Here is a 23,326-nt window from a genome sequence, read left to right as displayed (position 1 = left end):
CTGTACATAAAATTATTACGGTAAAATTATCGAAAACTGAATATTTTACGAAATATTTTATTGTTTATATCAAAATATGTCAAATTAAAATATAAAATAACTCAAAAAGTACTTAATGAAAAAATACTTTATTATAATGTTTTGGAAAACTCTTGACATAAGCTATAAGAATATGCAATCAAAAATAGGGGGTTCAATTTAAGAAATTAAAGGTGTCCTTGACTTAACCTTAATGATGTCATCTAAGATCAAACCAATGAAACCATCTTATATTCCCCTCAAAACCATACAATTTTTGTTCAAAACATTTTTCTCTAAAATGCTTAGTTTTTGAAAGAAAAGGGGTGTACGGGTGGTCTAGGATACCCTGTATAATCAAACAGGCGACGTTATCCCCTCCATGCTTTCCATGATCGCCATGTTGGGCCCGCAGCTGTCCATTTGTAATCTAAAATGTCTTAGAAATATCTCAGAAATATTTAAAATGTTTTTTTTTTTTTTTTTTTTTTTTACTATATGGAAAGCCTATGTTTGTTTCTTTTCCTAGCATCTCATTGGTGATTTTCTATATGGAGGGAGACAAAATCACCAATGAGATGCTAGGAAAAGAGACAAAATAGGCCTCCCATATAGTACCTCTCTCTCTAAAGCGAACACTCGTTTGTCTATCACAACGTTCAGTCTATATGTCTATGAGGGCAACACGCAGCAAATCACACATGCTACCGAACACGAAAAATCGTATCGTGGGAAACGGGCTTTAGTCTGGTCTTTCAGCATTCTTGGGGCGCCTTCCATTTAACGACCGCAACGCTCACGATATCATTTCATCCTTGTTGTTCACCGAAAGTTAAACAAAGACAAATGACGTTCGCAAGCGTTGCAGTCGTTAAGTGGAACGCGCCCTTGATTTATCGTCTCATCCATACATGGTGGATTCTTTGTCACGCGAACAATTTCAGCGTGTACCGTTCCGTCTAGCATCAGGATCGGCTTTACATACAAACCAAGTGCCTTACAGCCCAAGAGATCATATTCGTTTTTACGAAATTTTAAAAATTATTCGTAAATTACTTTTTTTTGAATATTATAAATTTGTTTTATACTATATATGTGTATATTTAAGAACACAACATAGATATATACTCAAAAATCTCAAGAAATATGGCTTGATTAAAATCAATAATAAATAATGACCGATTAAATAATAAATTATAGGTTATTATTATTTTGCCAGATAGAAAAGATTTCACATCCCAAGCTGAAATTTATGCAACAAATAATATAATTAAACATAATTAAATACAATTTTATTAACTGTCATACGCGTTGATAATTTGAAATCTATTGTAATATTAATTGTCAATTAAAAACAAATTCGAGCGAAAAATACCTCGAGATCACGATACGTCTATGGATTATAATCAGTATTCAGATTAATGTTGATGCATTTTGACAGGATGCTGGATTTGAAACGCACCTAATTGTTAAATAACATGGCCGAAAAAAGAGACGATGAAGGCGAAGAGCCAATGGAAAGGTCAGTTCGACGGATTTAATATCAGTTTCTCAGAATATTTCATTAAGCAACACTTACATTACAAGAGGATTGTAAAATGATTAAATTTTGCGAGGAGTTTTGTTAAGAAGCTCCAAAAAACTCAAACTTAGTGAAACTTAGTGAACTAAACTTACGATATGGATCTATGTAATAAAGAAACATAATAAACTTTGCAATTAGAGTCGAAAGAAGAGAAGAATTTGTCGACTATTTGAGAAAACTACTCAGCTGCTTGAGAGACACGAGACGCTTCCTCAAGATCTACTGGAAGATCCTCTTTGCACTTTTCTGGGCGCTCTTCCTTTTACCTTTCCTTTTGATCTACGACTGCTCGGTATTCTATTTTCTATTAATCTCTTTAATTTTTAGTTCTAATTTTTTCTTCAGAATTAATCAAGAGATAATTAAATTCCGTAAATTTTATTCTTTTTTGCGAATTTAAATCTCAAACTTTGCTTTTATTATATATAGGCTTTTATTATATATATTTATTATATATAAAATCAAATTACAACAATCACGTGACTTTTGCAGGAAGTGAGATGTGCATATGTGGTGTTGCTGATGGGTGGCTACTGGGTGACCGATTGCTTCCCGATGGCGGTGACATCGTTAATCCCGGTGGTGATGTTCCCGGCTTTAGGTATACTCAGTACGGCGGATACGTGCACCTGTTACATGAATGACACTATAATGGTATTCATCGGCGGTCTGATTCTCGCCATTGCTATTGAGCACAGCAATCTGCATCTGAGGATCGCCCTCGGGGTCATGAAGACAGTTGGCTGTAGCCACGCGAGACTGCTCGGTGGTCTCTGCGTGGTAACGACCTTCATATCCATGTGGGTGTCGAATACCGCGGCCACTGCCATGATGGTGCCCATCATATTCGCCGTTTTACGGGAATTAGAACAGGTGTCAATATTAAATATGTTACATATATATGCAAATATATTTATGATAAAAATAATTAATGATGATAATAATAACATAATAACTAATAAAGATTAATAATTATATCATTAATTATACATATATACATGTACAATATGTAATACATATACAATCTCTTCCTCTCCCTCCCCTCTCCCTCCCCTCTCCCTCCCGCTCCCTCCCTCTCTCTCTGTCTCTCCTCTCTCCCTCTTTCTCCCTCCCCCCTTTCTCTCTCCCCTTTCCTCCCCCCTCTCTCTCTCTCCCTCTCTCCCTCTCCCCCTCTCCCTTTTCGTCTCCCTGTCCCTCTTTCTCCCTCCCCCTTCTCCCCCCCCTCACTCTTGCTCAAACATTATATATACAATAAATGTAATGAAACTTTTATTTTCCATTTTTATCACTACATTTTATTATGTTTCTCTCTATAGGCTGGAGTGGGTGCAGTGTTCAAGTCACAAATAGTTGATCCAGAAAGACCAGACATTCCACCGTAAGTCAAGCAATAATTAATTTACATAAATAATAATAAAATTATTTATATAAATTAATTATCAAAATAATATATGAATTATTTATATAAATTAATTATCAAAATAATATATGAATTATTTATATAAATTAATTATCAAAATAATATATAAATTATTTATATAAATTAATTATCAAAATAATATATAATTCATGAAAACTAAATATAAATTATTAAAATTAAATATACATTGCATCTGAATTTAAAATTATAGAAAAAGTATATTTGGGATATCTCAGTTTTATATAAGTCCTGAAGTTCTATTTGTGCTATTTAGTGGAATATAGAACACTCTTTTAATAGATAAATCATTTATCATAAAGAAACAAAAACTTAACAGATTTCTTACTCTTTAGGAAATCCGAATCAAAAACATAAACAAATATCTAAATGATTAAAATTCAGGAGGTCTATAATTTCTGAAGTAATTTAGAATAATGTATTCCAAATTATAATCATGTTTTTTTATTTATAAAACTAGCAAATTCACTTTGCACCCAATAACAATACGTGAGGCACATCATCCATACCATAATTCATTTCGAATGTCATCACTAAAGTGTCTTTCGCAAAAGAAACACTGTATCTTGATTATTCGACAAAGAAGTTCCATGTGGTAATGAATACTTAGAACGTATATTAAATACATTATATGCTTTATATTAACATTACGTTAGGTATTCCAAATTAGAAACATACGCAATTTTACGTCAAAAATCCAAATAGAAAAAGAAATACATTAATAAATCACAAAAATTATAGACAATTCTCAAAATTAATCTATACACGAATTAATTAACGCTAAACATTATAAAAATTACTTAGTATTAAAACAATAATAAAAGATTTAATACTTATCAAAAAAGTTTTGATTTTTAAACTTTCACAAACTTGCTCGCCATAGCCAGTAAAACATTAGCGTTTTCGACGATATTTTTAGACATTTTGTTGTACGAATTTTTTGTTGTACTAATTCCAATATCTGCTGATAAATAGCATTATAAAATCATCAATTTTTCGTGATATTCCAAATTATGAACGTCAATAAAAATGGCAATAGCGAGCCAAGCGCAGTATTAAGAGATATTTATTATAAAAATTACATTAAAAAATAAAAATAAATTTCAAATAATCGCGGGCTAATAAGAGCCAGAACGCGGATGGTAGTGCATCAGTTTCATAGAAAAATAAGTTTTCTATGAAACTGAATATGTGCACAAAATTTACTTGGTGCTATATCAACATTTGTTTTTTAAATAATCTTAATTCGCGATTTATAATAATTCTTCTTTACCTCCCTGGAGAGACGAAGGCGAGAAAAATATCGGGGCGAAGTCGCTGAATGCGGAAAAGAACCCAAGTCTTTCGCTTGCCGGGCGATTGCTTTTACCTCTGAGCTATTCAGACCCCATACCACCGATACTCCTCATTCGCCTTATAATATCTAGTACTAATAACGCCATTTTCCAGCCGGCGTAAACTAACAAATTTAAGAAATTCGGCTCTCATGTGACATCATAAATTTCAAATAATCGCGGGCTAATAAGAGCCAGAACGCGGATAATAGAAAAATAAGCATGAAATTTACTTGGTGCTATACAAATTTTTTTTTTTAAATGATATTAATTCGAGATTTATAATAACCTCTCTTTATCCCCCCCCCTCCCCCCTGGAGAGACGAAGGCGAGAAAAATATCAGTGCGAAGTTGCTGAATCGGAAAATGGCTCTTATTAGCCAGCGATTATTTGAAATTTATGATGTCACACGAGAGCCTAATTTCTCAAATTTGTTAGTTTATGCCGGCTGAAAGATGGCGTTATTAGTAACAGATATTATAAGGCGAATGAGAAATATCGGTAGTATGGGGTCTGAATAGCTCAGAAATAAGAATAGTCGCCCGGCAAGCGAAAGACTCGGGTTCGATTCCCGATTCAGCAATTTCGCCCCGATATTTTTCTCGCCTTCGTCTCTCCAGGGTGGTAAAGAGAGGTTATTATAAATCTCGAATTAAGATTGTTTTTAAAAATCTTGGTATAGCACCAAGTAAATTTCATGTCTTGTGCACATATTCAGTTTCATAGAAAACTTATTTTTCTATGAAACTGTCGCATTACCATCCGCATTTTAGTTCTTACTAGCCCGCGTTTATTTGAAATTTGTGATGTCACACGAGAGTCTAATTTCTTAAATTTGTTAAAATAAATTAAAATAACGAACGTTTCGACCCTTTTTGGGGTCATCTTCAGCGCAAAAAGAATTAAAATTAAACGTTAATAAATAAATAAAATCGTAAGCGGCTAAATGCATAATTACGGAGAACTGATGGTATATCGCGTAGATCTCTCCCGTCCACAGACCGTTCTCTAAGGTAAATATGTCGTTAAGAGGGTGTAATCTTCGAATTTTTGGATGGAAATTAAAACGAACATGGTGTACTTTAATTTTAATAATCCGTAAGTAAGTGGAGCGGTGTATGGTGGGTGAACAAAGAAAAGATCTATGTTGAAAAGTAGTAATGCTTACAAAACGCACAGGTCGGCACAAAATAATCACTATGAAATTTATACAGAACCGAACTCTCCAACTATCGCAACAGTGAGCTAATTATTGTTTGACAATCAATAGACAAAACGGTACTTGCGAATAATAAAAATATTTGTTATCAGAGATAAACAAATGTCGCAAGACAATAAAATTAAACAATACATAAAAACGGTTTTGTGAAGTATAATAAAGATAAAGGTTGTCGCAATACAGTAAATAAACAAATAATAAACACAATATAAAACAAAAACATTGTCAACAGGTTAATAATATCTAAATAATAGACTTTCCCAAAAAATATCAATACATTAAAACCAAATTATAAATAATCAATTTAATTAAAAAGAAACAATTATTTTTTTATTTTTTTTTTATTGTATACATATTTATTTACTATCCGATTTTTCAATAGATATTATTTCATTTTTATCATACTTGACAATCTTATATATCTTCATATTCATTATGTTTCAACTTTTATTTTTATTTTTATCGCTCTTGACACTTTTTTATTTTATTACCCACAGACATTATTATGTTTCTTTTTAATTAAGTTGATTATTTATATTTTAATTTTAATGTATTGATACTTTTTAGTAGTCTGGTTTAGATATTATTAATCTGTTGACAACGTTTTTGTTTTATATTGTGTTTATTACTTGTTTATTTATTGTATTGCGACAACCTTTATCTTTATTATACTTCACAAAACCGTTTTTATGTATTGTTTAATTTTACTGTCTTGCGACATTTGTTTATCTCTGATAACAAATATTTTTATTATTCGCAAGTACCGTTTTGTCTATCATTTGTCAAACAATAATTAGCTCACTGTTCCGATAGTTGGAGAGTTCGGTTCTGTATAAATTTCATAGTGATTATTTTGTGCCGACCTGTGCGTTTTGTAAGCATTACTACTTTTCAACATAGATCTTCTCTTTGTCACCCACCATACACCGCTCCACTTACTTACAGATTATTAAAATTAAAGTACACCATGCTCGTTTTAATTTCCATCCAAAAATTCGAAGATTATACCCTCTCAACGATATGGTTACCTGTTACCTTGGAGAATGGTCTGTGGGCGGGAGAGATCTATCATCAGTTCCCCGTAATTATGCGTTTAGCCGCTAAGATTTATTTATTAACGTTTACTTTTAATTCTTTGCGCTGAAGATGACCCCAAAAAGGGTCGAACCGTCCGTTATTTTAACTTTTTAATGTATTTATAATAAATATTTTTATAATAAATATCTCTGCTCCCTTAATACCGCGCTTGGCTCGCTATTGCCATTTTTATTGACATTCTTGATTTAGTTATATGAGCCTTTTACTCTTATTCTTATTCCAAATTATATCAGCAATATTTCAAGTATACTACACTTTCTCTACATAATTAGAAATTATTAATATTGAACATAATAATTGACTTATGAAATAATAACTAGATAATAACTGACTTATGAAATAATAACTAAACATCATATTTTTTATTCAAAAATTTATTATTAAAAAAACAGTTAATAATTAAGATTTAAATTATTTACAATATCCAATATATTCATACTGCAACATATACTTTCTATGTAATATATATGTAAAATCTATGTAAAATATATATAAATTAATATGCATTAAATATTATGTATACAAGATATATATCAAAATATGTTCTTATAAAAAACTTTTTTTTATATTAATAATGTTTATCTTACTATGTAAATATTATTCACGTCTGAAATTGGATAAATATATTTTTAAATGTTTTTTATTATTTCACTTATATTAATACAATTAATGTTTTTTAAGAGGTCTTCCTAGTTTGACACTAAAAATAAGTCAATTTTTGAAAATTTTTTGTAAAGAAAAGTATAAAACATATTAATTCTAAATATTGCATGTTTATTAAATAACATTTCAAGTATATCCTGAATTTTTTTCAAACAAAAATATTTGTTTGTTTCAAAGTTATAGTAGTCCAACCAGGGTGTCAAAAAAAAAATTGTTGTTCGTGGCGAGAATGATTCCAGCTGTTATAATCAATTGAAATTAAAAAACCAAAAAGATTCTTAATCTGCATGAGTGTGAACTAGAATAAAAAATATTTAAAAATAAAAAGATGGCAGTCTCAAAAAAAATTTTTATTTTTCACCAAAACATTGATTAGTTTTATAAGTCGCAAAATTCGAATTTTACAAATATCTATTTAATTCTAATTCATACGATAGCAACACTCGTACAGATTAAGAATCTTCTTGGTTTTTTTAAAATATAGATGACTATAATGGCTGGAATCGTGTTTAACACATATAACAATTTTTTTACACTCTGGTTAGACAACTATAACTCCAAAACAAACATTTTTGTTTAAAAAAAATTCAGATATACTTGAAATGTTATTTAATAAACGTGCAAAGTTTTGAATTAATATATTTTATATTTTTCTTTAAAAAAATTCTTAAAAATTGCCTTATTTCCAGAGTTAAACTAGGAAGATCCCTTAAGTTTTTTTATTTATTTTATTTATATTAATACACAATTTATACAATTAACATAATTGCTTTAAAAATTTATCTATTTATCAAAAAGTTGTTTTTTAATTTTGCAAATTATACAAAATAAAGTAGTTTAAATTATAATAAACAATTAATATTCTTTCAAGACTGAGGAAATAAATTTGTGACGCTTGTTTGAGAAAAAATCATCTTGTATGCAAAATATTTTTATAATAATAATATATATATTGTATATATATGGTATGTATACATTCAAAACAATCTTCTGTCCTTACAATGTCATATACTTGACACTATTCTAAGACGATTTTTTCTTTGCCAAAATTTTTTCCGAGGCTTAAAGTTAAGCTTAGAGTTTTTAAATTATAAACCAAAATAGTTAACGAATTACGGGCCGCGTACACAAGGCAGGCAGGAGCGGAGCAACTCACCGTCCCATACTGGTGATTATGTGAGGCGCTCGCTGCAATTAACTGTTTGCTACATGGGGTGTATGTGTGAGAGAGAACGTATACGCGTATACACACAAATACACATTCTCTCTTTCTCACTCACTGACTCTTACCTTGTATGTAGAGATTCGTTGCCCTTATACGACTCAATAAGTAATATTTCCGTGTGATACGAGTAACTAGCAAACTTTTTTTCGCTCACAAATTGTACCACTTATCGAACTTTTACGTATTAATCCACGCACTTTATCGATAAACTGAATTTATTAAAAAAAACGATGTTATTATACGTCATTATATTTTCATATTTTATAGTTTTATGTTTTCGAAACTATCGAATTTACAATGTCGGAGGCTTTAGCCGATCACGGGACACATGATAACGTCCGCGTCGATCACGCGTAATGTGATACATTCAGTTGTTCGACGGCCGGCAGCCGGCAACGCTAGTACTGATATAACTTGCTTGTTGTCGTCGCGCAGTTTCCGCATCGAATAACGCGTTTCTTTCTTCGAGATATTTTAATAATTAATCGGTAGTAATCGGTAGATTGTGATTAACCGTTATAATCGTTAATAAATTCAATTTATCGATAAAGTGCGTAGATTAATTCGTAAAAGTTCGATAAGTGGTACAATTTATGAGTGAAAAAAGTTTGCTAGTTACTCGTTCTATCATACGGAAGTATTACTTATTGAGTCGTATGAGGGCAACAAATTACTACATAAAAGGTAAGAATTAGTGTGTGTGTGTGTGTGAGAGAGAGAGAGAGAGAGAGAGAGAGAGAGAGAGAGAGAGAGAGAGAGACAGAGAGACAGAGACAGAGTGCATGTGTGCGATCAACTGTTTGCTACACGCGATGGATATAAAAGAGAAAGACAGAGAGAGAGAGAGAAAGAGAGTGCATGTGTGCGATCAACTGTTTGCTATACGCGATGGATATAAAAGAGAAAGACAAAGAAGAGAGAAAGAGAGTGCGTGTGTGCGATCAGCTGTTTGCTACATACGATGGATATAAAAGAGACAGAGAGGGAGAAGAGAGAGAGAGAGAGAGAGAGAGAGAGAGAGAGAGAGAGAGAGAGAGAGAGAGAGAGAGAGAGAGAGAATGTGTATGTGTGTGTATACGCGTATACATTCTCTCTCACACATACACTCCATCGTATGTAGCAAACAGTTGATCGCAGCGAGCACCTCACGTAATCACCAGCATCGGACGGTGAGTTGCGCCACCCCTGCCTGCCTCGCGTACGCGGCCCGTAATTCGTTAACTATTTTGGCTTATAATTTAAAAACTAAGCCTCGAAAAAAATTTTGGCAAAGGAAAAATCGTCTTAGAATAGTGTCAAGTATATGACATTGTAAGGACAGAAAGTTGTTTTGAATCACCCTGTATATATATATATATATATATATATATATATATATATATATATATGAGTTTTAATTATTTTTAATGAATCGTGAAGTTTAATTTTATAGATAGAATTTTTTGCGAGAAGATAGCAAATTTTTAAAGTTATGCTCTTTCATAACAGCGTATATTTTTATGTGATTTTATATGATAATCCTTTTTCGTAGAGAGATAAGACCGACAAAAATTACAAAGGCATACTTGTTAGCCGCGGCTTATTGCTCGACGTTTGGCGGAACAGGAACGTTGGTGGGAACTGGCACAAATCTGACTTTCAAGGGAATCTATGAAAGCACATTTCCCAAGGCCGAGGGAATCAGTTTCACCGAGTGGATGATCGCGTCCTTTCCCCAGATGGTCGTTAATTCCTTCCTAACTTGGATGTACGTGCGAATCGCATTTCTGGGATACCTGAGACCGCGCAGTAAAGACGCTGAAATGGCTACGATTGGAACTGAAGGCGAAGCTGTCACAAATCAAGTAAAATCACGTATTCATAGTCGGTTCTTATATTTAAGACCATCTTAAGTACAATCTTAAGATATCATAAACCAACCATATTAGCATCTTAAAATATTATTTAAGACGCTTTTGAAATAAGAACTAATTATGAATACGGGCCTAAAGATAATATTTAAAATTATTTCGGTTCTGCATTAAAAAAAATTTTTCATGGAGATCATTACTTTAATTACAATTTTTTTTCTGGAAGAAATATATATAATTTCTATATAATTATATGTGAGCAATTCTTCTCATTTTTTCAAAGGACTCCGCATCATTCTTACGGGAAAGTGTCTTTTTGCGGATTTAGCTAATTTTTGAATATGTTGTAATTATTGTCATTCTGAACAAATACAATATTTCAATAAATACAACTTAATCTTATGAACCGTTTCTGCGCTACAAACCCTGGAAAATTCAGATTTAACATGCAAAGATATAGACTTTTATATATGTAGCGTGAGCGTGGGCATGGGCGTGAACGTGAGCGTGGGCATGGGCGTGAGCGTGAGCATGGGCGTGGGCGTGGGCGTGTGCGTGGGCGTGAGCATGAGCGTGAGTGCGTGTGGGGGGAGGTGAGTGGTAGTGTTAATCAATAACAATAATAATAATTAATAATAATTTTTCTTCTTCAATCCTTGACTGTATTGGTGCCAATCATTGTTAAGGGCCATATAAAAACAACGGACATACATGATATACTCCAGTATACGTGGATTTCTAATGTATGTCAATTACAAAAGTACACCCATAATGTTTATGTATAAATTTAATATATATTCGTTGATACAGTTGATATATTGATATACGGTATATGATATGCAACTACAAAGTTAGACAATGTATATTTGGATTTGATATGCACAAATACTAAAAGGCATGCAATTCAACATGTATAAAGACAGGATTAGATAATGTAGTAGCTATGCAAGTAGGAATATGTAAACCCATTAATGAAACCTCACAAAGGTAAAAAAATACGCTAAATACATATCTAAAACATAATTTATAAAAAATTTTTTCCTATAAAAATAAAAAAAACCCTAAAAAATAAAAAATAAAACCTAAATATGAAATCAGTAGTTAAATAGCCAAATACTTAGAAACAATTCAGTTTGAAGATTTGTAATTTAAAATAGTACTTGTCATAAAATCAAATTTGTATTTATAGAAATGTTATAGACAGATACTCATAAAATTAAAATGCATTTTATTTTTATTAACAGAAACCTGATTTTCAAAATAAGTTCAATACAAATTAAAAAATATTAAAAAATTTTAATTAAAAAAACAGCGCTGCTAATTTTTAAATTATATATTAAAACCAACAAGCAATAAATTTAATTTAGATCTAAATTTAATTTAGAATTATATCTAATTTAATAATGTTGACATAAAATGGCAAAACGAGCCGGTATCATAATCGCATAATGCTTAAAAGCTTTTCCATTATCACATTAACAATAGTTTTGAACTGGTGAAAAAACTTTCTGATATAAATATCAACAATGACTTTTTTCTCAATTCCTTAGACATAATTTCCTTATTCACCAATATTTCTATTGAAATGGCGATTGATAGTGTCTCTGCTAGATGGAATTACATCTCTACTAATTGTAATATATTATACTTTGAATTCATTACTGCTGTCAGATATTAGATTCAACTTTTTTCACTTTTAATGTTGTAATTTACCAACAAACATTCGATACTCCTATAGGTTATTTATTGTCTCTTATTATCGCGGACATAGTCCTTGAAGATCTAGAAACTCTCGAGTCCTTGAAATTCAACCCCATTTTTTGTTAGATATGTGAATGACATTGTATTGGCGGCCCCCTCTATCCTTCTCAATTACACTCTAGACATTTTTAACACATTTCACCCACGTTTACAATTCACATTTGAGATTGGAGAGGAAAATAGACTTAATTTTTTAGACGTTACCATGATTCTAAACAATAATCATTTTTCTTTTGCTTGATATATTTACATTTCACGTTGAGTCATTCTTTTTGTCAAAAGAGACTGTCTTTTTGTCAAAAGATGCTGTCATCGATTTAATTGACAGAGTGATTCGGTTGTCACATCCCATGTCCCACCAAAAAAACTTTGGATTAGTCGTTCGGATTTTGATGGATAATGATTACCCTTAAGTTTGTTTTCGGTATCTTACGTGAATGCCTTAAAACTTGTTTTCACGATATTAACTCTAATTTTGACAACGATAAACATAGAAAAGAATCTGAGATAGTTTCTTATCATATAATACGTTACATTTCTTTAATATCTGAACAATTTAAAAACATAACTAAATATTTAAATGTGAAACTCTCATACCGCAGTCTTAATAAAATGAATAAGTATATTAAAGTATATAAAGACTTCTGCCCACAATCGGCTCGTTGTTTATAAAATTAATTGTGTTAATTATGATGCGCCTTCGTTGGACAGACAAAAATACTACATACTAGAAGAGCGGAACATAGAAATCATATCTGTAGAATTACAATCGGTCACTTTGTTATAACCGATCACACGTAATTATTTATATTAATGGACACCTCGCCGATGACTTTGACCTTGACATATCAAGAACATGACCCCGAGTAACTTTTTCTTATAATTTAATCGGCAGTCATTGTTTATTAAAGAGTAAACCTGCCATCTAAATCTGAAAGATAGCGTTATTAGTAATAGATATTATAAGATGAATAAGAAGTATCGGTGGTGTGGGGTCTGAATAGCTTAGAGATAAGAGCAATCGCCCGGCAAGCAAAAGACTCGGGTTCGATACCTTCAGCGACTGTGCGTCGATGTTTTTCTTGCTTCCGTCTCTCCAGGCGGGTAAAGAGTGGTTGTTATAAATTTCGAATCGAGATTATTTTTAACAATCTTGGTATAGCACCAACTAAATTCTGTGCACATATTCAGTTTCATAGAAAACTTATTTTTGTATAAAACTGACGCACTGCTACCTGCGTTCTAGCTCTTAGCCCGCGATTATTTGAAATTTGTGATGAATTTTTAAATAATACTTCGGTTTTGAAAGCGTGGTTCACCCCATACCGCCCCCCTCCTTACAGGGCAAAACGAGGTCTGTCGTTGTATAGTTCCATATGGGTTTGCAACTTTCCACGCGAAGCGACGTCCGTCTCAGACTGCTCTCTGCTTACAGGGCGAAACGAAGTCTGTCGTTGTATGGTTCCACATGGGTTTGCAACTTTCCATACGAAGCAACCCTGCCGAAAATGTTCGATTGAAACATAATCCGTTTTAATCGGTTTTAATCGGTTTTAATCAGCTCAATCCGCGCCTGGATTGAAAAGTAATCGATTTTAATTCCGAACGAATCATAATCGGTTTTAATATCGCTGTCGCGGATTATTTTCAATCCGAATTACTTTTGTTGTCCTCCGACAGATTCACATCGCATTAAAACCGATTTAATTATAACTTATAAAATTGTATAATTTCGGATTGAGGTAGATGTACAATATATCACCCAACATTAATCCGCCTGAAGCGTATTAAATTCGATTTGACTATTTTCAATCAGTTTTAATACCGTATTTTCGGTGCAGAAATCCCGATCGATTCGGATTATTTTTTCTTAAATCAGTTTTAATCGAACATTTTCGGCAGGGGAAGTCCCATACCGCTCCCCACTTACAGGGCGAAACGAGGTCTGTCGTTGTATGATTTCGCATGGGTTTGCAATTTTGTACGCGAAGCGAGGTCCACTCTACACCGTTCCCTGCTCATAGTGCGAAAACAAAGCCCATCCACACAACAATTAGTTTGGGTTAGGTTATATCTTTTGGAAGTGGAGTCCCCCGGGGGAGCAGAACCCACTGTGTTCACGCATATACTTTCCTATCCATGCAACAATTGGTTTGGATTTGGTTATTGTAAGAAGATGTAGGCTGTAAGAAAAATGTAAACAAATCCTGCCAAAAATAGTTAATTAAAACGGATTAAAGAAAAAGTAATCCGAATCGATCGGGATTTCTGCACTGAAAATATGGTATTAAAACCAAATCAAATTAGTCAAATCGAATTTAGTACGCTTCAGGCAGGTTAATGTTGGGTGATATACATCCACCTCAATCCGAAATTATACGATTTCATAAGATATAATTAAACCTGTTTTAATGCAATTGAATTGAAACTTACTATAGTCTAATCCATAGGCAAAAATAATCCCTTTTAATAAAAAATTCCATCATTTTGCAGATGAAAAGTAAATCGATTTTATGTAGTGTGAGTCGGATTTGCTGTTATCATGAGTCATAATCAATTATCGAACAGGCGTTTCTGCAATTGAAACGGACTCATCTGTTAAAAATAAATATATGATTTCTCAGCAGGGGGTCCGCCTTATATCTCTGCTTGACCGCTTTCTACTTTCAAGTTGGCTCGTTTGATTTTCGGCGCCTGGCGGCGGCGCCCGGAACTACGCGCGGACACGCGAGCACGTGGGCCGCCATGTTGCGGGTCGCGCTTAATGTGATGACATAGAATTCTATATAAAAATTGACCCCAAAAAGAATGTATTACGTATGAGAAGTAAATATCTATACATGCGTGATCTAAGTAGGAATCATGTGTGTGTGTGCTGTATTGTGTATATACTTTTGTATGTACATGTATGGGCCATGTATTTTGCAGGAATTAGCGGTTTAGTATATATAGAAGTTTGTGTGTCGATCTACAGCAGTCAAAATATCCATTCGATTATTCATGTTTATTTGGATTGACAGCAATATAGATTAGAATGTAATGATTTTGGATTGGAAATAATCCGCGAAAGCGATGTTAAAACCGAGTATAATTCTCTCGGAATTAAAATCGATTACTTTTTAATCCGGACGCAGATTAAACCGATTAGAACCGATTAAAACGGATTATGTTTTAATCAGTTTTAATCGACCATTTTCGGCAGGGAAGTACCAATCGAATGATATTGGGATTGTATCATGATTTCGTATTGTACAAAACGGAAACTTTAATACTTTGTAACTCTTGAACGTATCGTGACTATCACTTTTTCCAAGGTCAGGATCATTTAAAACAATAACCTTGACAACATATGTCAAGATCAAGGTCATACGTGAGGTTGCCTTTTTTCTGTATAATTATCAAATTGTAATCTTAAAAATTCCATATCTGGAAAATTAAAGCTCTATAAGACCTATATAATTTTTTGTTCAACGTTAAAAGTGCTACTAGAAACCATTGTCAAATCAAGGGGCCGGAAAAATCGTAATCTTCTCGTCAGCACTAAAGAAAGTAATTTGCTGATATGTGTGTGTAGACATAGTGCTCGTGGACGGAGGACGTTCGGCCCCTCCCCCTACGGGGGAGCTCTTCCGAAAGATATAACTCAAATCAAATTTTAGTTTTAAGGGGATCCAAGGCTTGTCTGTTTTACCGACCAAAACGATTATTATTTTGCACACCAAAATTTTTTTTTTGGTTGAATAGAATAATAAATCCTTTTCCACGATTTAAGTACACATCGAAACAAAGATGAGATTTCACGAGTTTATGTTAAAAACGGAAAAAAACTAAAAAATTACAGTTTTTTTATCGGCTTCTGGCGTAAGGTCGGAACAATACTTATATAATATAAAAATTTTACAATGTGTACGTTCAAAATAGGATACCTCTCCGCTCGAAAATGCATCAAGGAATATAGGTGAACGTATAGAAACGTGTTTAGAAACCTAATAAAAAAGATTACTGTCTGCAAAAATTTCGTGCATATGTGTGTGTGCGAGATGGAGGCTCAAGAGTAAAACAGAGCAGTAAATTAGTTGTGTGATGTCACGATAGGCAGAGCTGCAATCTTACATGACAAGGACAAACATAATCATATCATCTTTGTCTCTTTCGTGCGTGTGAGAGTAATATACATGTACGCACTAACATTATTGCAGTATCTTTTCTCTCTCGATCATACGCTCTGTCTCTTTCTAATCGCTCGCTCGCTATCTATTACGTATCGCGTATCGCTTCATGCTTCTCGTATATTCACTTACGCGTTCACTCGCGCTTCTCTCTCTCTCTTTCTCTCTCTTTTTCTGCTTGTTCATTATTATATTCTTTTATTCATTTATTCCCATTATTATATTCTTTTATTTGCTCAACTTTTATTCTTTCTATTCTCGTTTCCCTACATGAAAATAAATAAATTTATTTATTTATTTTTATTTTATAAAGCATAAATGAGATTAATAACAATAAGTTATTTTCTTTTTCTATTTGACTATAATTAAATACAACACATGTACATACAAAAATACACATAATTAATTACTTTTTCTATTTATAATACACAATATCTCATTATTTATATTCTATAAAATAAAGCTGAATAAATTAATGATTAAACTAATAATTATTATTATGTAGGAAGACGAGAATAAAAAGAATAAAGGTCGAATAAATAAGAGAATATACTAAAGAAAAAGAAAGAATACAATAAAAAGAACGAGCAAAGAAAGAGAGAGAGAGAGAGAGAGAGAGCAGCGCGAATGAACGTGTAAACGAATGTGCGAGGAGCATGATATATATATATATATATATATATATATATATATATATATACATATAATCTTTATGACAATTTATTATTATTCATAGTTATATTTAGTAATATGTAAATGAGAAAAACATTTGATATATTCTGTACATAGAAGTATTACGGTAAAATTATCGAAAACTGAATATTTTACAAAATATTTTATTTTTTATATCAAAATATGTCAGATTAAAATATAAAATAACTCAAAAAGTACTTAATAAAAAAATACTTTATTATAGTGTTTTGGAAAGGGAGTGGTGCACTTGGACACAGTATAATTGGACACGGTGCAAATGGACACGTTGCAAATGGACACGAGATTTTGCACATGGTTCAATTGGACACAGTGCATTTGGACACAGTAATTTTGGATACAGTAGTTTTTGGACACATAAGAAAATACGCATCGTTTACTTGGACACCGGTCAATTGGACACTGTTCATTTGGACACCGTTCGTTTGGACACAGAAAGATGCGCACCGTTCATTTGGACACCGTTCGTTTGGACACCGTTATTTGCCCACCGTTCGTTTGGACACCGTTCATTTGCCCACCGTTCGTTTGGACACCGTTCATTTGCCCACTGTTCGTTTGGACACCGTTCATTTGCCCACCGTTCGTTTGGACACTGTTCATTTGCCCACCGTTCGTTTGGACACCGTTCGTTTGGACACCAAAATTTGATTTAAGTTACGACGTAATCCACACCAAAATTTTGTTTTAAATAAGAAATAGGTTTGGGTTAGGTTATATCTTCCGGAAGTGGAGCCCCCCCGCAGGGGGGGCGGAACCCACTGTATCCATGCATGACATCCAAATATGCGAAAGGCTAAACAAAGTGCTAAAAGCAATGTAAAATTAATGACATCAGTATCAGAGATATATAAGTATGAATATATTTTATTTTGACAGATATTATAACCTTCAAATGTATCTCCTTTTCACGATTTCATATTTTACATAGATTTACCAGTATAAAGTGTTATAAGAATACTGATTATATTTTCCCAAAATGATTTTTATTTCTCTCCATCTGTTACATATTCAAACAAACAGTGCGCATGTTTCTGTGTACAAATGAACGGTGTCCAAACGAACGGTGGGCAAATGAACGGTGTCCAAACGAACGGTGGGCAAATGAACGGTGTCCAAACGAACAGTGGGCAAATGAACGGTGTCCAAACGAACGGTGGGCAAATGAACGGTGTCCAAACGAACGGTGGGCAAATAACGGTGTCCAAATGAACGGTGCGCATCTTTCTGTGTCCAAACGAACGGTGTCCAAATGAACAGTGTCTAATTGAGCGGTGTCCAAGTAAACGATGCGTATTTTCTTATGTGTCCAAAAACTACTGTATCCAAAATTACTGTGTCCAAATGCACTGTGTCCAATTGAACCGTGTGCACAATCTCGTGTCCATTTGTAACGTGTCCATTTGCACCGTGTCCAATTGTACTGTGTCCAAGTGAAGGCCACTCTTTTGGAAAGCTCTCGATGTCAGCTACAAGAATACTAAATAAAAAATGGGGGTTTCTATATAAGATTTTAAAGTTGACCTTCAGATGACCTTCAAATGATTTTCCAAGGTCAAATCATTGTCACCATCTTATGGCCCCCTCGAAACCAAACAACTTTTGTCTGAAACATTTTTCTCTTCCGGGCTTGGTTTTTGAGATATTTGCCTGAGGATATTAAAAAAATGGGACACCCTGTATATATCATATACATACATTTGTATACGTCTATGTATATATTATATACATATATACATATTATATACACAGCCAAATGTTATTCCTCTTGGAAGATATATGCGAAGACACATAGTATGAACAATGTGAAATTGTGTTCAAATATGTGATAAAGGCAGACACGTCTATATTATACTATTATCTATGCGCTTAGATACGCGTACGAGGCAATAGAGCAGTAGAAATACAATGTTGTCTAATTTCAACATATTGAATACAATGCGAAGTTGCTTTTAATAACACGCATAAATCATGCATAAATATTAGTGTTGGTAGCGGTAGAACCAAAATTGTCGGTATTATCGATAATTGTGTCGATAATACTGTTACGTCCAGACTCGAGGAAGGATGAGTCAGTGGAAGGGCGCAACCACTATCCTTATGATCCCGAAGTTAAACGTCTCGAAGCGTTAGAATCGAGTCGAACGAACTTGACAGTCCGAAAATCAGGTAAACGACCGTTAGGGTCGCTATTACTCTGTTTTTCAGAAGTTCGCTCGGCGGTCTCTTTTTAATAAAAGAATTTAATCTCTATTACGCGGGATGGGACCAGGACCAGGTGCGATCTTTTGACTGGAGAATGAGAGGGGTTAATAAAGATTGAATTTAAATTAGAATATAAATTTAATCATAATAAATTAAACTACTTTGGTATACATTATATCAAAATGATAAGAAGAATAGTTATTTTAATATGCGTATGGGTGTGTGTGTGTGTGTGTGTGTGTGTGTGTGTGTTTGATTGTTCGTGGTTCTTACAATCGTACGGAAGAAGTCAGAATAATGAGGCAAGATTCTATTATTAATATTGAATTTCTGACTGGTTATTACAAAATATCTGTTAGAAAAAGAAAATAAAATAATTTGTGTGAGTGAGTGTGTAATTACTACTACTACTGTTGGCTAACGTTGACTTAAAATTTACGGAAGTTCGCGTCTTCTGACTCGCGGAACGGACCCTTGCGGTAGCGGGTCGGAATTTGTAAATATTTCCTGATCTGGTTCTCACTATGGAACCGATGACAACGTTATTTATTGCGGGAATAAAAATATAATTAAACGAATTATAGAAACCTATTTTCTTTGCTGACCCTTAATTGGTTGAATAAGTTGACAAACTTGTCGTCCTTCGCTGACGTGTAATGCTGTGCGGGTGCCGGGTTGCCCTGGAGACGACACCAAGATGAGGACACTGATGTTGAACTAGTCACTCTTTGAGTTTTTTTTCTCTTAATGCGCGCACACGAGACTAATTGTCCGGCACTGAATCTATGAATCTCTGAATCTATGAATACTGAATCTATGAATGCTGTATCTATGGTTGCTCGAATCTATATGTGCTCGAATCTATCGGTACTTGAATAATCGGCACTTGAATAATGATCGGTACTTGAAATAATGGGTACTTGAATAATGGGTACTTGAATAATCGGTACTTGAATAATAATGCCCAGTCTTACGAGTTCTTTCTTTTACATAACTCTTTTTTTAGGGCGTCTTCTAATTTTAAGAGTGGGATCTTTCAAAACTTTAACGAATTGAAATTATGCAAAAGTAGGGATTCTTCAAAATTTTAACGAATTAGAATCGTGCCAGCGTCCTCATTTGGCAAGGGGTGTCTCCTATTTTCGTATTTTTACCCGTGCTGATCGTCGATTGGTGAGTTCGATATTAGTTCAAAACTTCTTTAAACATTAGCCTTTCCGGGGGAACCTCGCGCACATGGTCTGATTAGAAAAGGGTCTTACTTCCTTATAATTATTTTTGTCAACGTTGATGCAGCTGTGTTTATTACTTGTCCGTTAGAAAATTATTATCAGTATTAATGCAGCTGAGTTTATTAAACATTTCGTTAAAAGTTCTTGTTATCTCGTTGTTCTTCCGCCGGAAATTCTATTGCAAGGGGTAGCTGTTATTTTTTATTTATCTCGAGACCAGCATGGTTTCCATCACCGATTTCCTTGCGTCTTTCCCACTGATACTCGTGGATATTGTTACTGACAAATGTCAGTGTTTAAAAGAAACGTATGGCACAAGATGTTTTGCTTATTGAACGGTTCGTTCTTATCACCAACTGACGATCGTTACCGCAACGTCGCGGAAGAAAGGAATCGTGGAGTCGCCAGGACGTAACAATACCGACAATTTTAGTTTTGTTTAGATGAGGGCGCTAACCTGTCGGAGTTCGCTCGTCGCTGTTGGATCCCTTTAAATCAGAAATAGATTTGGGTTAGGTTATATTCTTTGGAAAAGAAGCCCCCCAGAAGGGGGGGGGGAGGAAACTCACTGCGTTCACACATACATTTTTTCATCCACACAACAATTATGGGATAGACTTCTGTTCGCATTGTAAAATATATGCATGGACACAGTGGATTCCGCCTCCTCCCCCCTTCTACGGGGGGCTTCACTTCCGGAAGATATACCTAAACTTCTATTTCTGATTTAAAACTAAAATTTATGTTGCTGGTTATGCTTATATTAATGCTTTATAACTTTTGTTTGTAGAACAATTTTTTAATAAACAATGAGCGCCTAAAACCTTTTGTACGTTACACAGGATGATAACCTTGACAACATATGTCAAGGTCAAGGTCATCGAAGCTGTCTCCCCTATACTGAATATAACCAATATATCAATTACTTCCTTTAGCACTGATACGAAGTGGCAAATTTACTTTTCTTGTTTATTATAAAGTATTATAACTTTTTAATATGCAATGACTGCTGATTAAGTTATAAGGAAAAATTACTCAGAGTCATGTCCTCAACAACATATGTCAAGTTCAAGGTCATCCTCGAAATGTCCATTAATGTAAATACTTATTAAAGTTTTCCCTTGCAAAAATAAAAAATCTTTAAAAAATAAAAAATAAAAACTAAATATAAAATCAATAGTTAACTAGCCAAATACTTAGAAGCAATTCAATTTGTGAGGATTTGTAATCTAAAATAGTATTTGTCAAAATCAAACTTGTATTTATAGAAATATTATAGACAGTTTCTTTCCATAAAATATTATAGAATATTATGTTACGTCCAGATTCAATGAAAGGAAGAGTCAGCGGGAGGGCGTAATCTATTTACCTCTAGACAAACGCTAGACGATGCGCCTCCTAGAGTCGAACAAACAGACAGGTCTCAGATAGGTCAACGACTGGAAGGGTCGCTCTTACTCTATCGAAAGACCGTTTGCTTGGCGGTCCCTTTTCTGGTAAAGGAACTGAATCCTTATTACCCGAGACGGGACCTTATGCGATTTCGGGTAACAGGAAAGAGGTTGGGTTAATAAATTACTTGAATTTAAATTTTAATATTACATTTATTTAAGAAAATGGAAACAAATGATTTAAAAAAAAATAAAATTTAATAAAGGAACATTTAATTCGATTTACGAATTCTTATTTTAACAATACATTTTCTTAAATTCTAATATGTAGTTGTGTTTGTGTTCGTGTGCGTGAGTGTAGGTGAAGGAAAATTATGTTCTCGCGGGTGTTACAATAAATACGGAGGACATCAACCGGAATTAGACGGGGAAGCTAAAGTTTAAATTCCGGTTAGAAATTTACAATATAGATATATATGTAGTTTTAATTACTGATATAAGCTATTAGAAAAATGAAGTTGGAAGGTAAGAAGAAAAGAGGATAGGGGGCAAAAGAAACAGGGCGATCTCGTGTATCGTGTACTTGTATATTGTGTAAGTCTCGCGGAGCTAGCTTAAGTTTAGTGAAATTTCCAACAAAATTCGGGTCTACCGACGCTCGAGCCAATTCCTTCTTAAGCCACCTATTACGACGATTCCGTGAACATTTAGTGACCGCTCGGGAAGACCGTTTTATTCTTTCCACTAAGAAAAGATTTGTAAATGAGTAATAATAACAATAATATCGTATGGTAGGAAAGAGATGTGAAATAATTCTTGGCGTTTCTGTTTTAAAGATTATATCCGGGTAATAAAAGTTGTGATTTAAATATTAGGTATATAAAAGTAGATGCGCTTTATATTTTGATATATATATTTTTTTTTTACTTATTAGTATATCTATTATGTATCCTTTTTATTATATAGTTAGGCGAGATGAAACCCACAGAGAGGGAATGAAATAGCGAGTCGATATATGTATATCTTGGTGAGGAGAAAGAAGCCACGGGTCGCTCCGCGAAATGCAGGTGACCCTTGGTGACGAGTGAGAAAGTCACGGGTCGCTCCACGAAATGCAAGTGACTCTTGGTGACGTGAAGGAAATCACGGGTCGCTCCGCGAAATGCAGGTGACCCTCGATGACAAGTGAGGAATCACAAGTCGCTCTGCGAAATGTAAGTGACCCTCGGTGAAGCGAAGGAAGTCACGGTTGGCTCCGCGAAATGCAGGTGACTTTCGGTGTAAAGTGAGGATGTGACTTGAAGTAATGTTTCCGCTAAAGGGTTAAATTTATCATCCAAGAATCATTTCAGGAAAAGAAAAAAAGAAAATAAAAATAAAAGAGATGAGAAAATTTAATGACTTACTATTTATTGAAAGCGTTGTT

At 33.6% G+C, this 23,326-nt stretch overlaps 1 protein-coding gene across 1 annotated transcript in view; it reads left to right on the top strand.

Annotated features, from left to right (window-relative positions):
* Positions 1-1,496: 1,496 nt before the first annotated feature.
* Positions 1,497-23,326, top strand: part of LOC138943094 (protein I'm not dead yet-like) — a 92,267-nt gene continuing 70,437 nt past the window's right edge. The window contains exons 1-5 of the mRNA XM_070313612.1: positions 1,497-1,540; positions 1,742-1,895; positions 2,096-2,476; positions 2,920-2,981; positions 10,113-10,425. Of these exons, the coding sequence (XP_070169713.1) occupies positions 1,497-1,540; positions 1,742-1,895; positions 2,096-2,476; positions 2,920-2,981; positions 10,113-10,425 (954 nt within the window). The remainder of the gene's footprint in view (positions 1,541-1,741; positions 1,896-2,095; positions 2,477-2,919; positions 2,982-10,112; positions 10,426-23,326) is intronic.

This window comes from Polyergus mexicanus, unplaced genomic scaffold, assembly GCF_030449975.1.
Source record: "Polyergus mexicanus isolate NDT 795.1 unplaced genomic scaffold, iyPolMexi1.0 SCAF_25, whole genome shotgun sequence".
Classification (NCBI taxonomy): Eukaryota; Metazoa; Arthropoda; class Insecta; order Hymenoptera; family Formicidae; genus Polyergus; species Polyergus mexicanus.
This window is presented reverse-complemented; position numbering and strand designations above follow the sequence as displayed.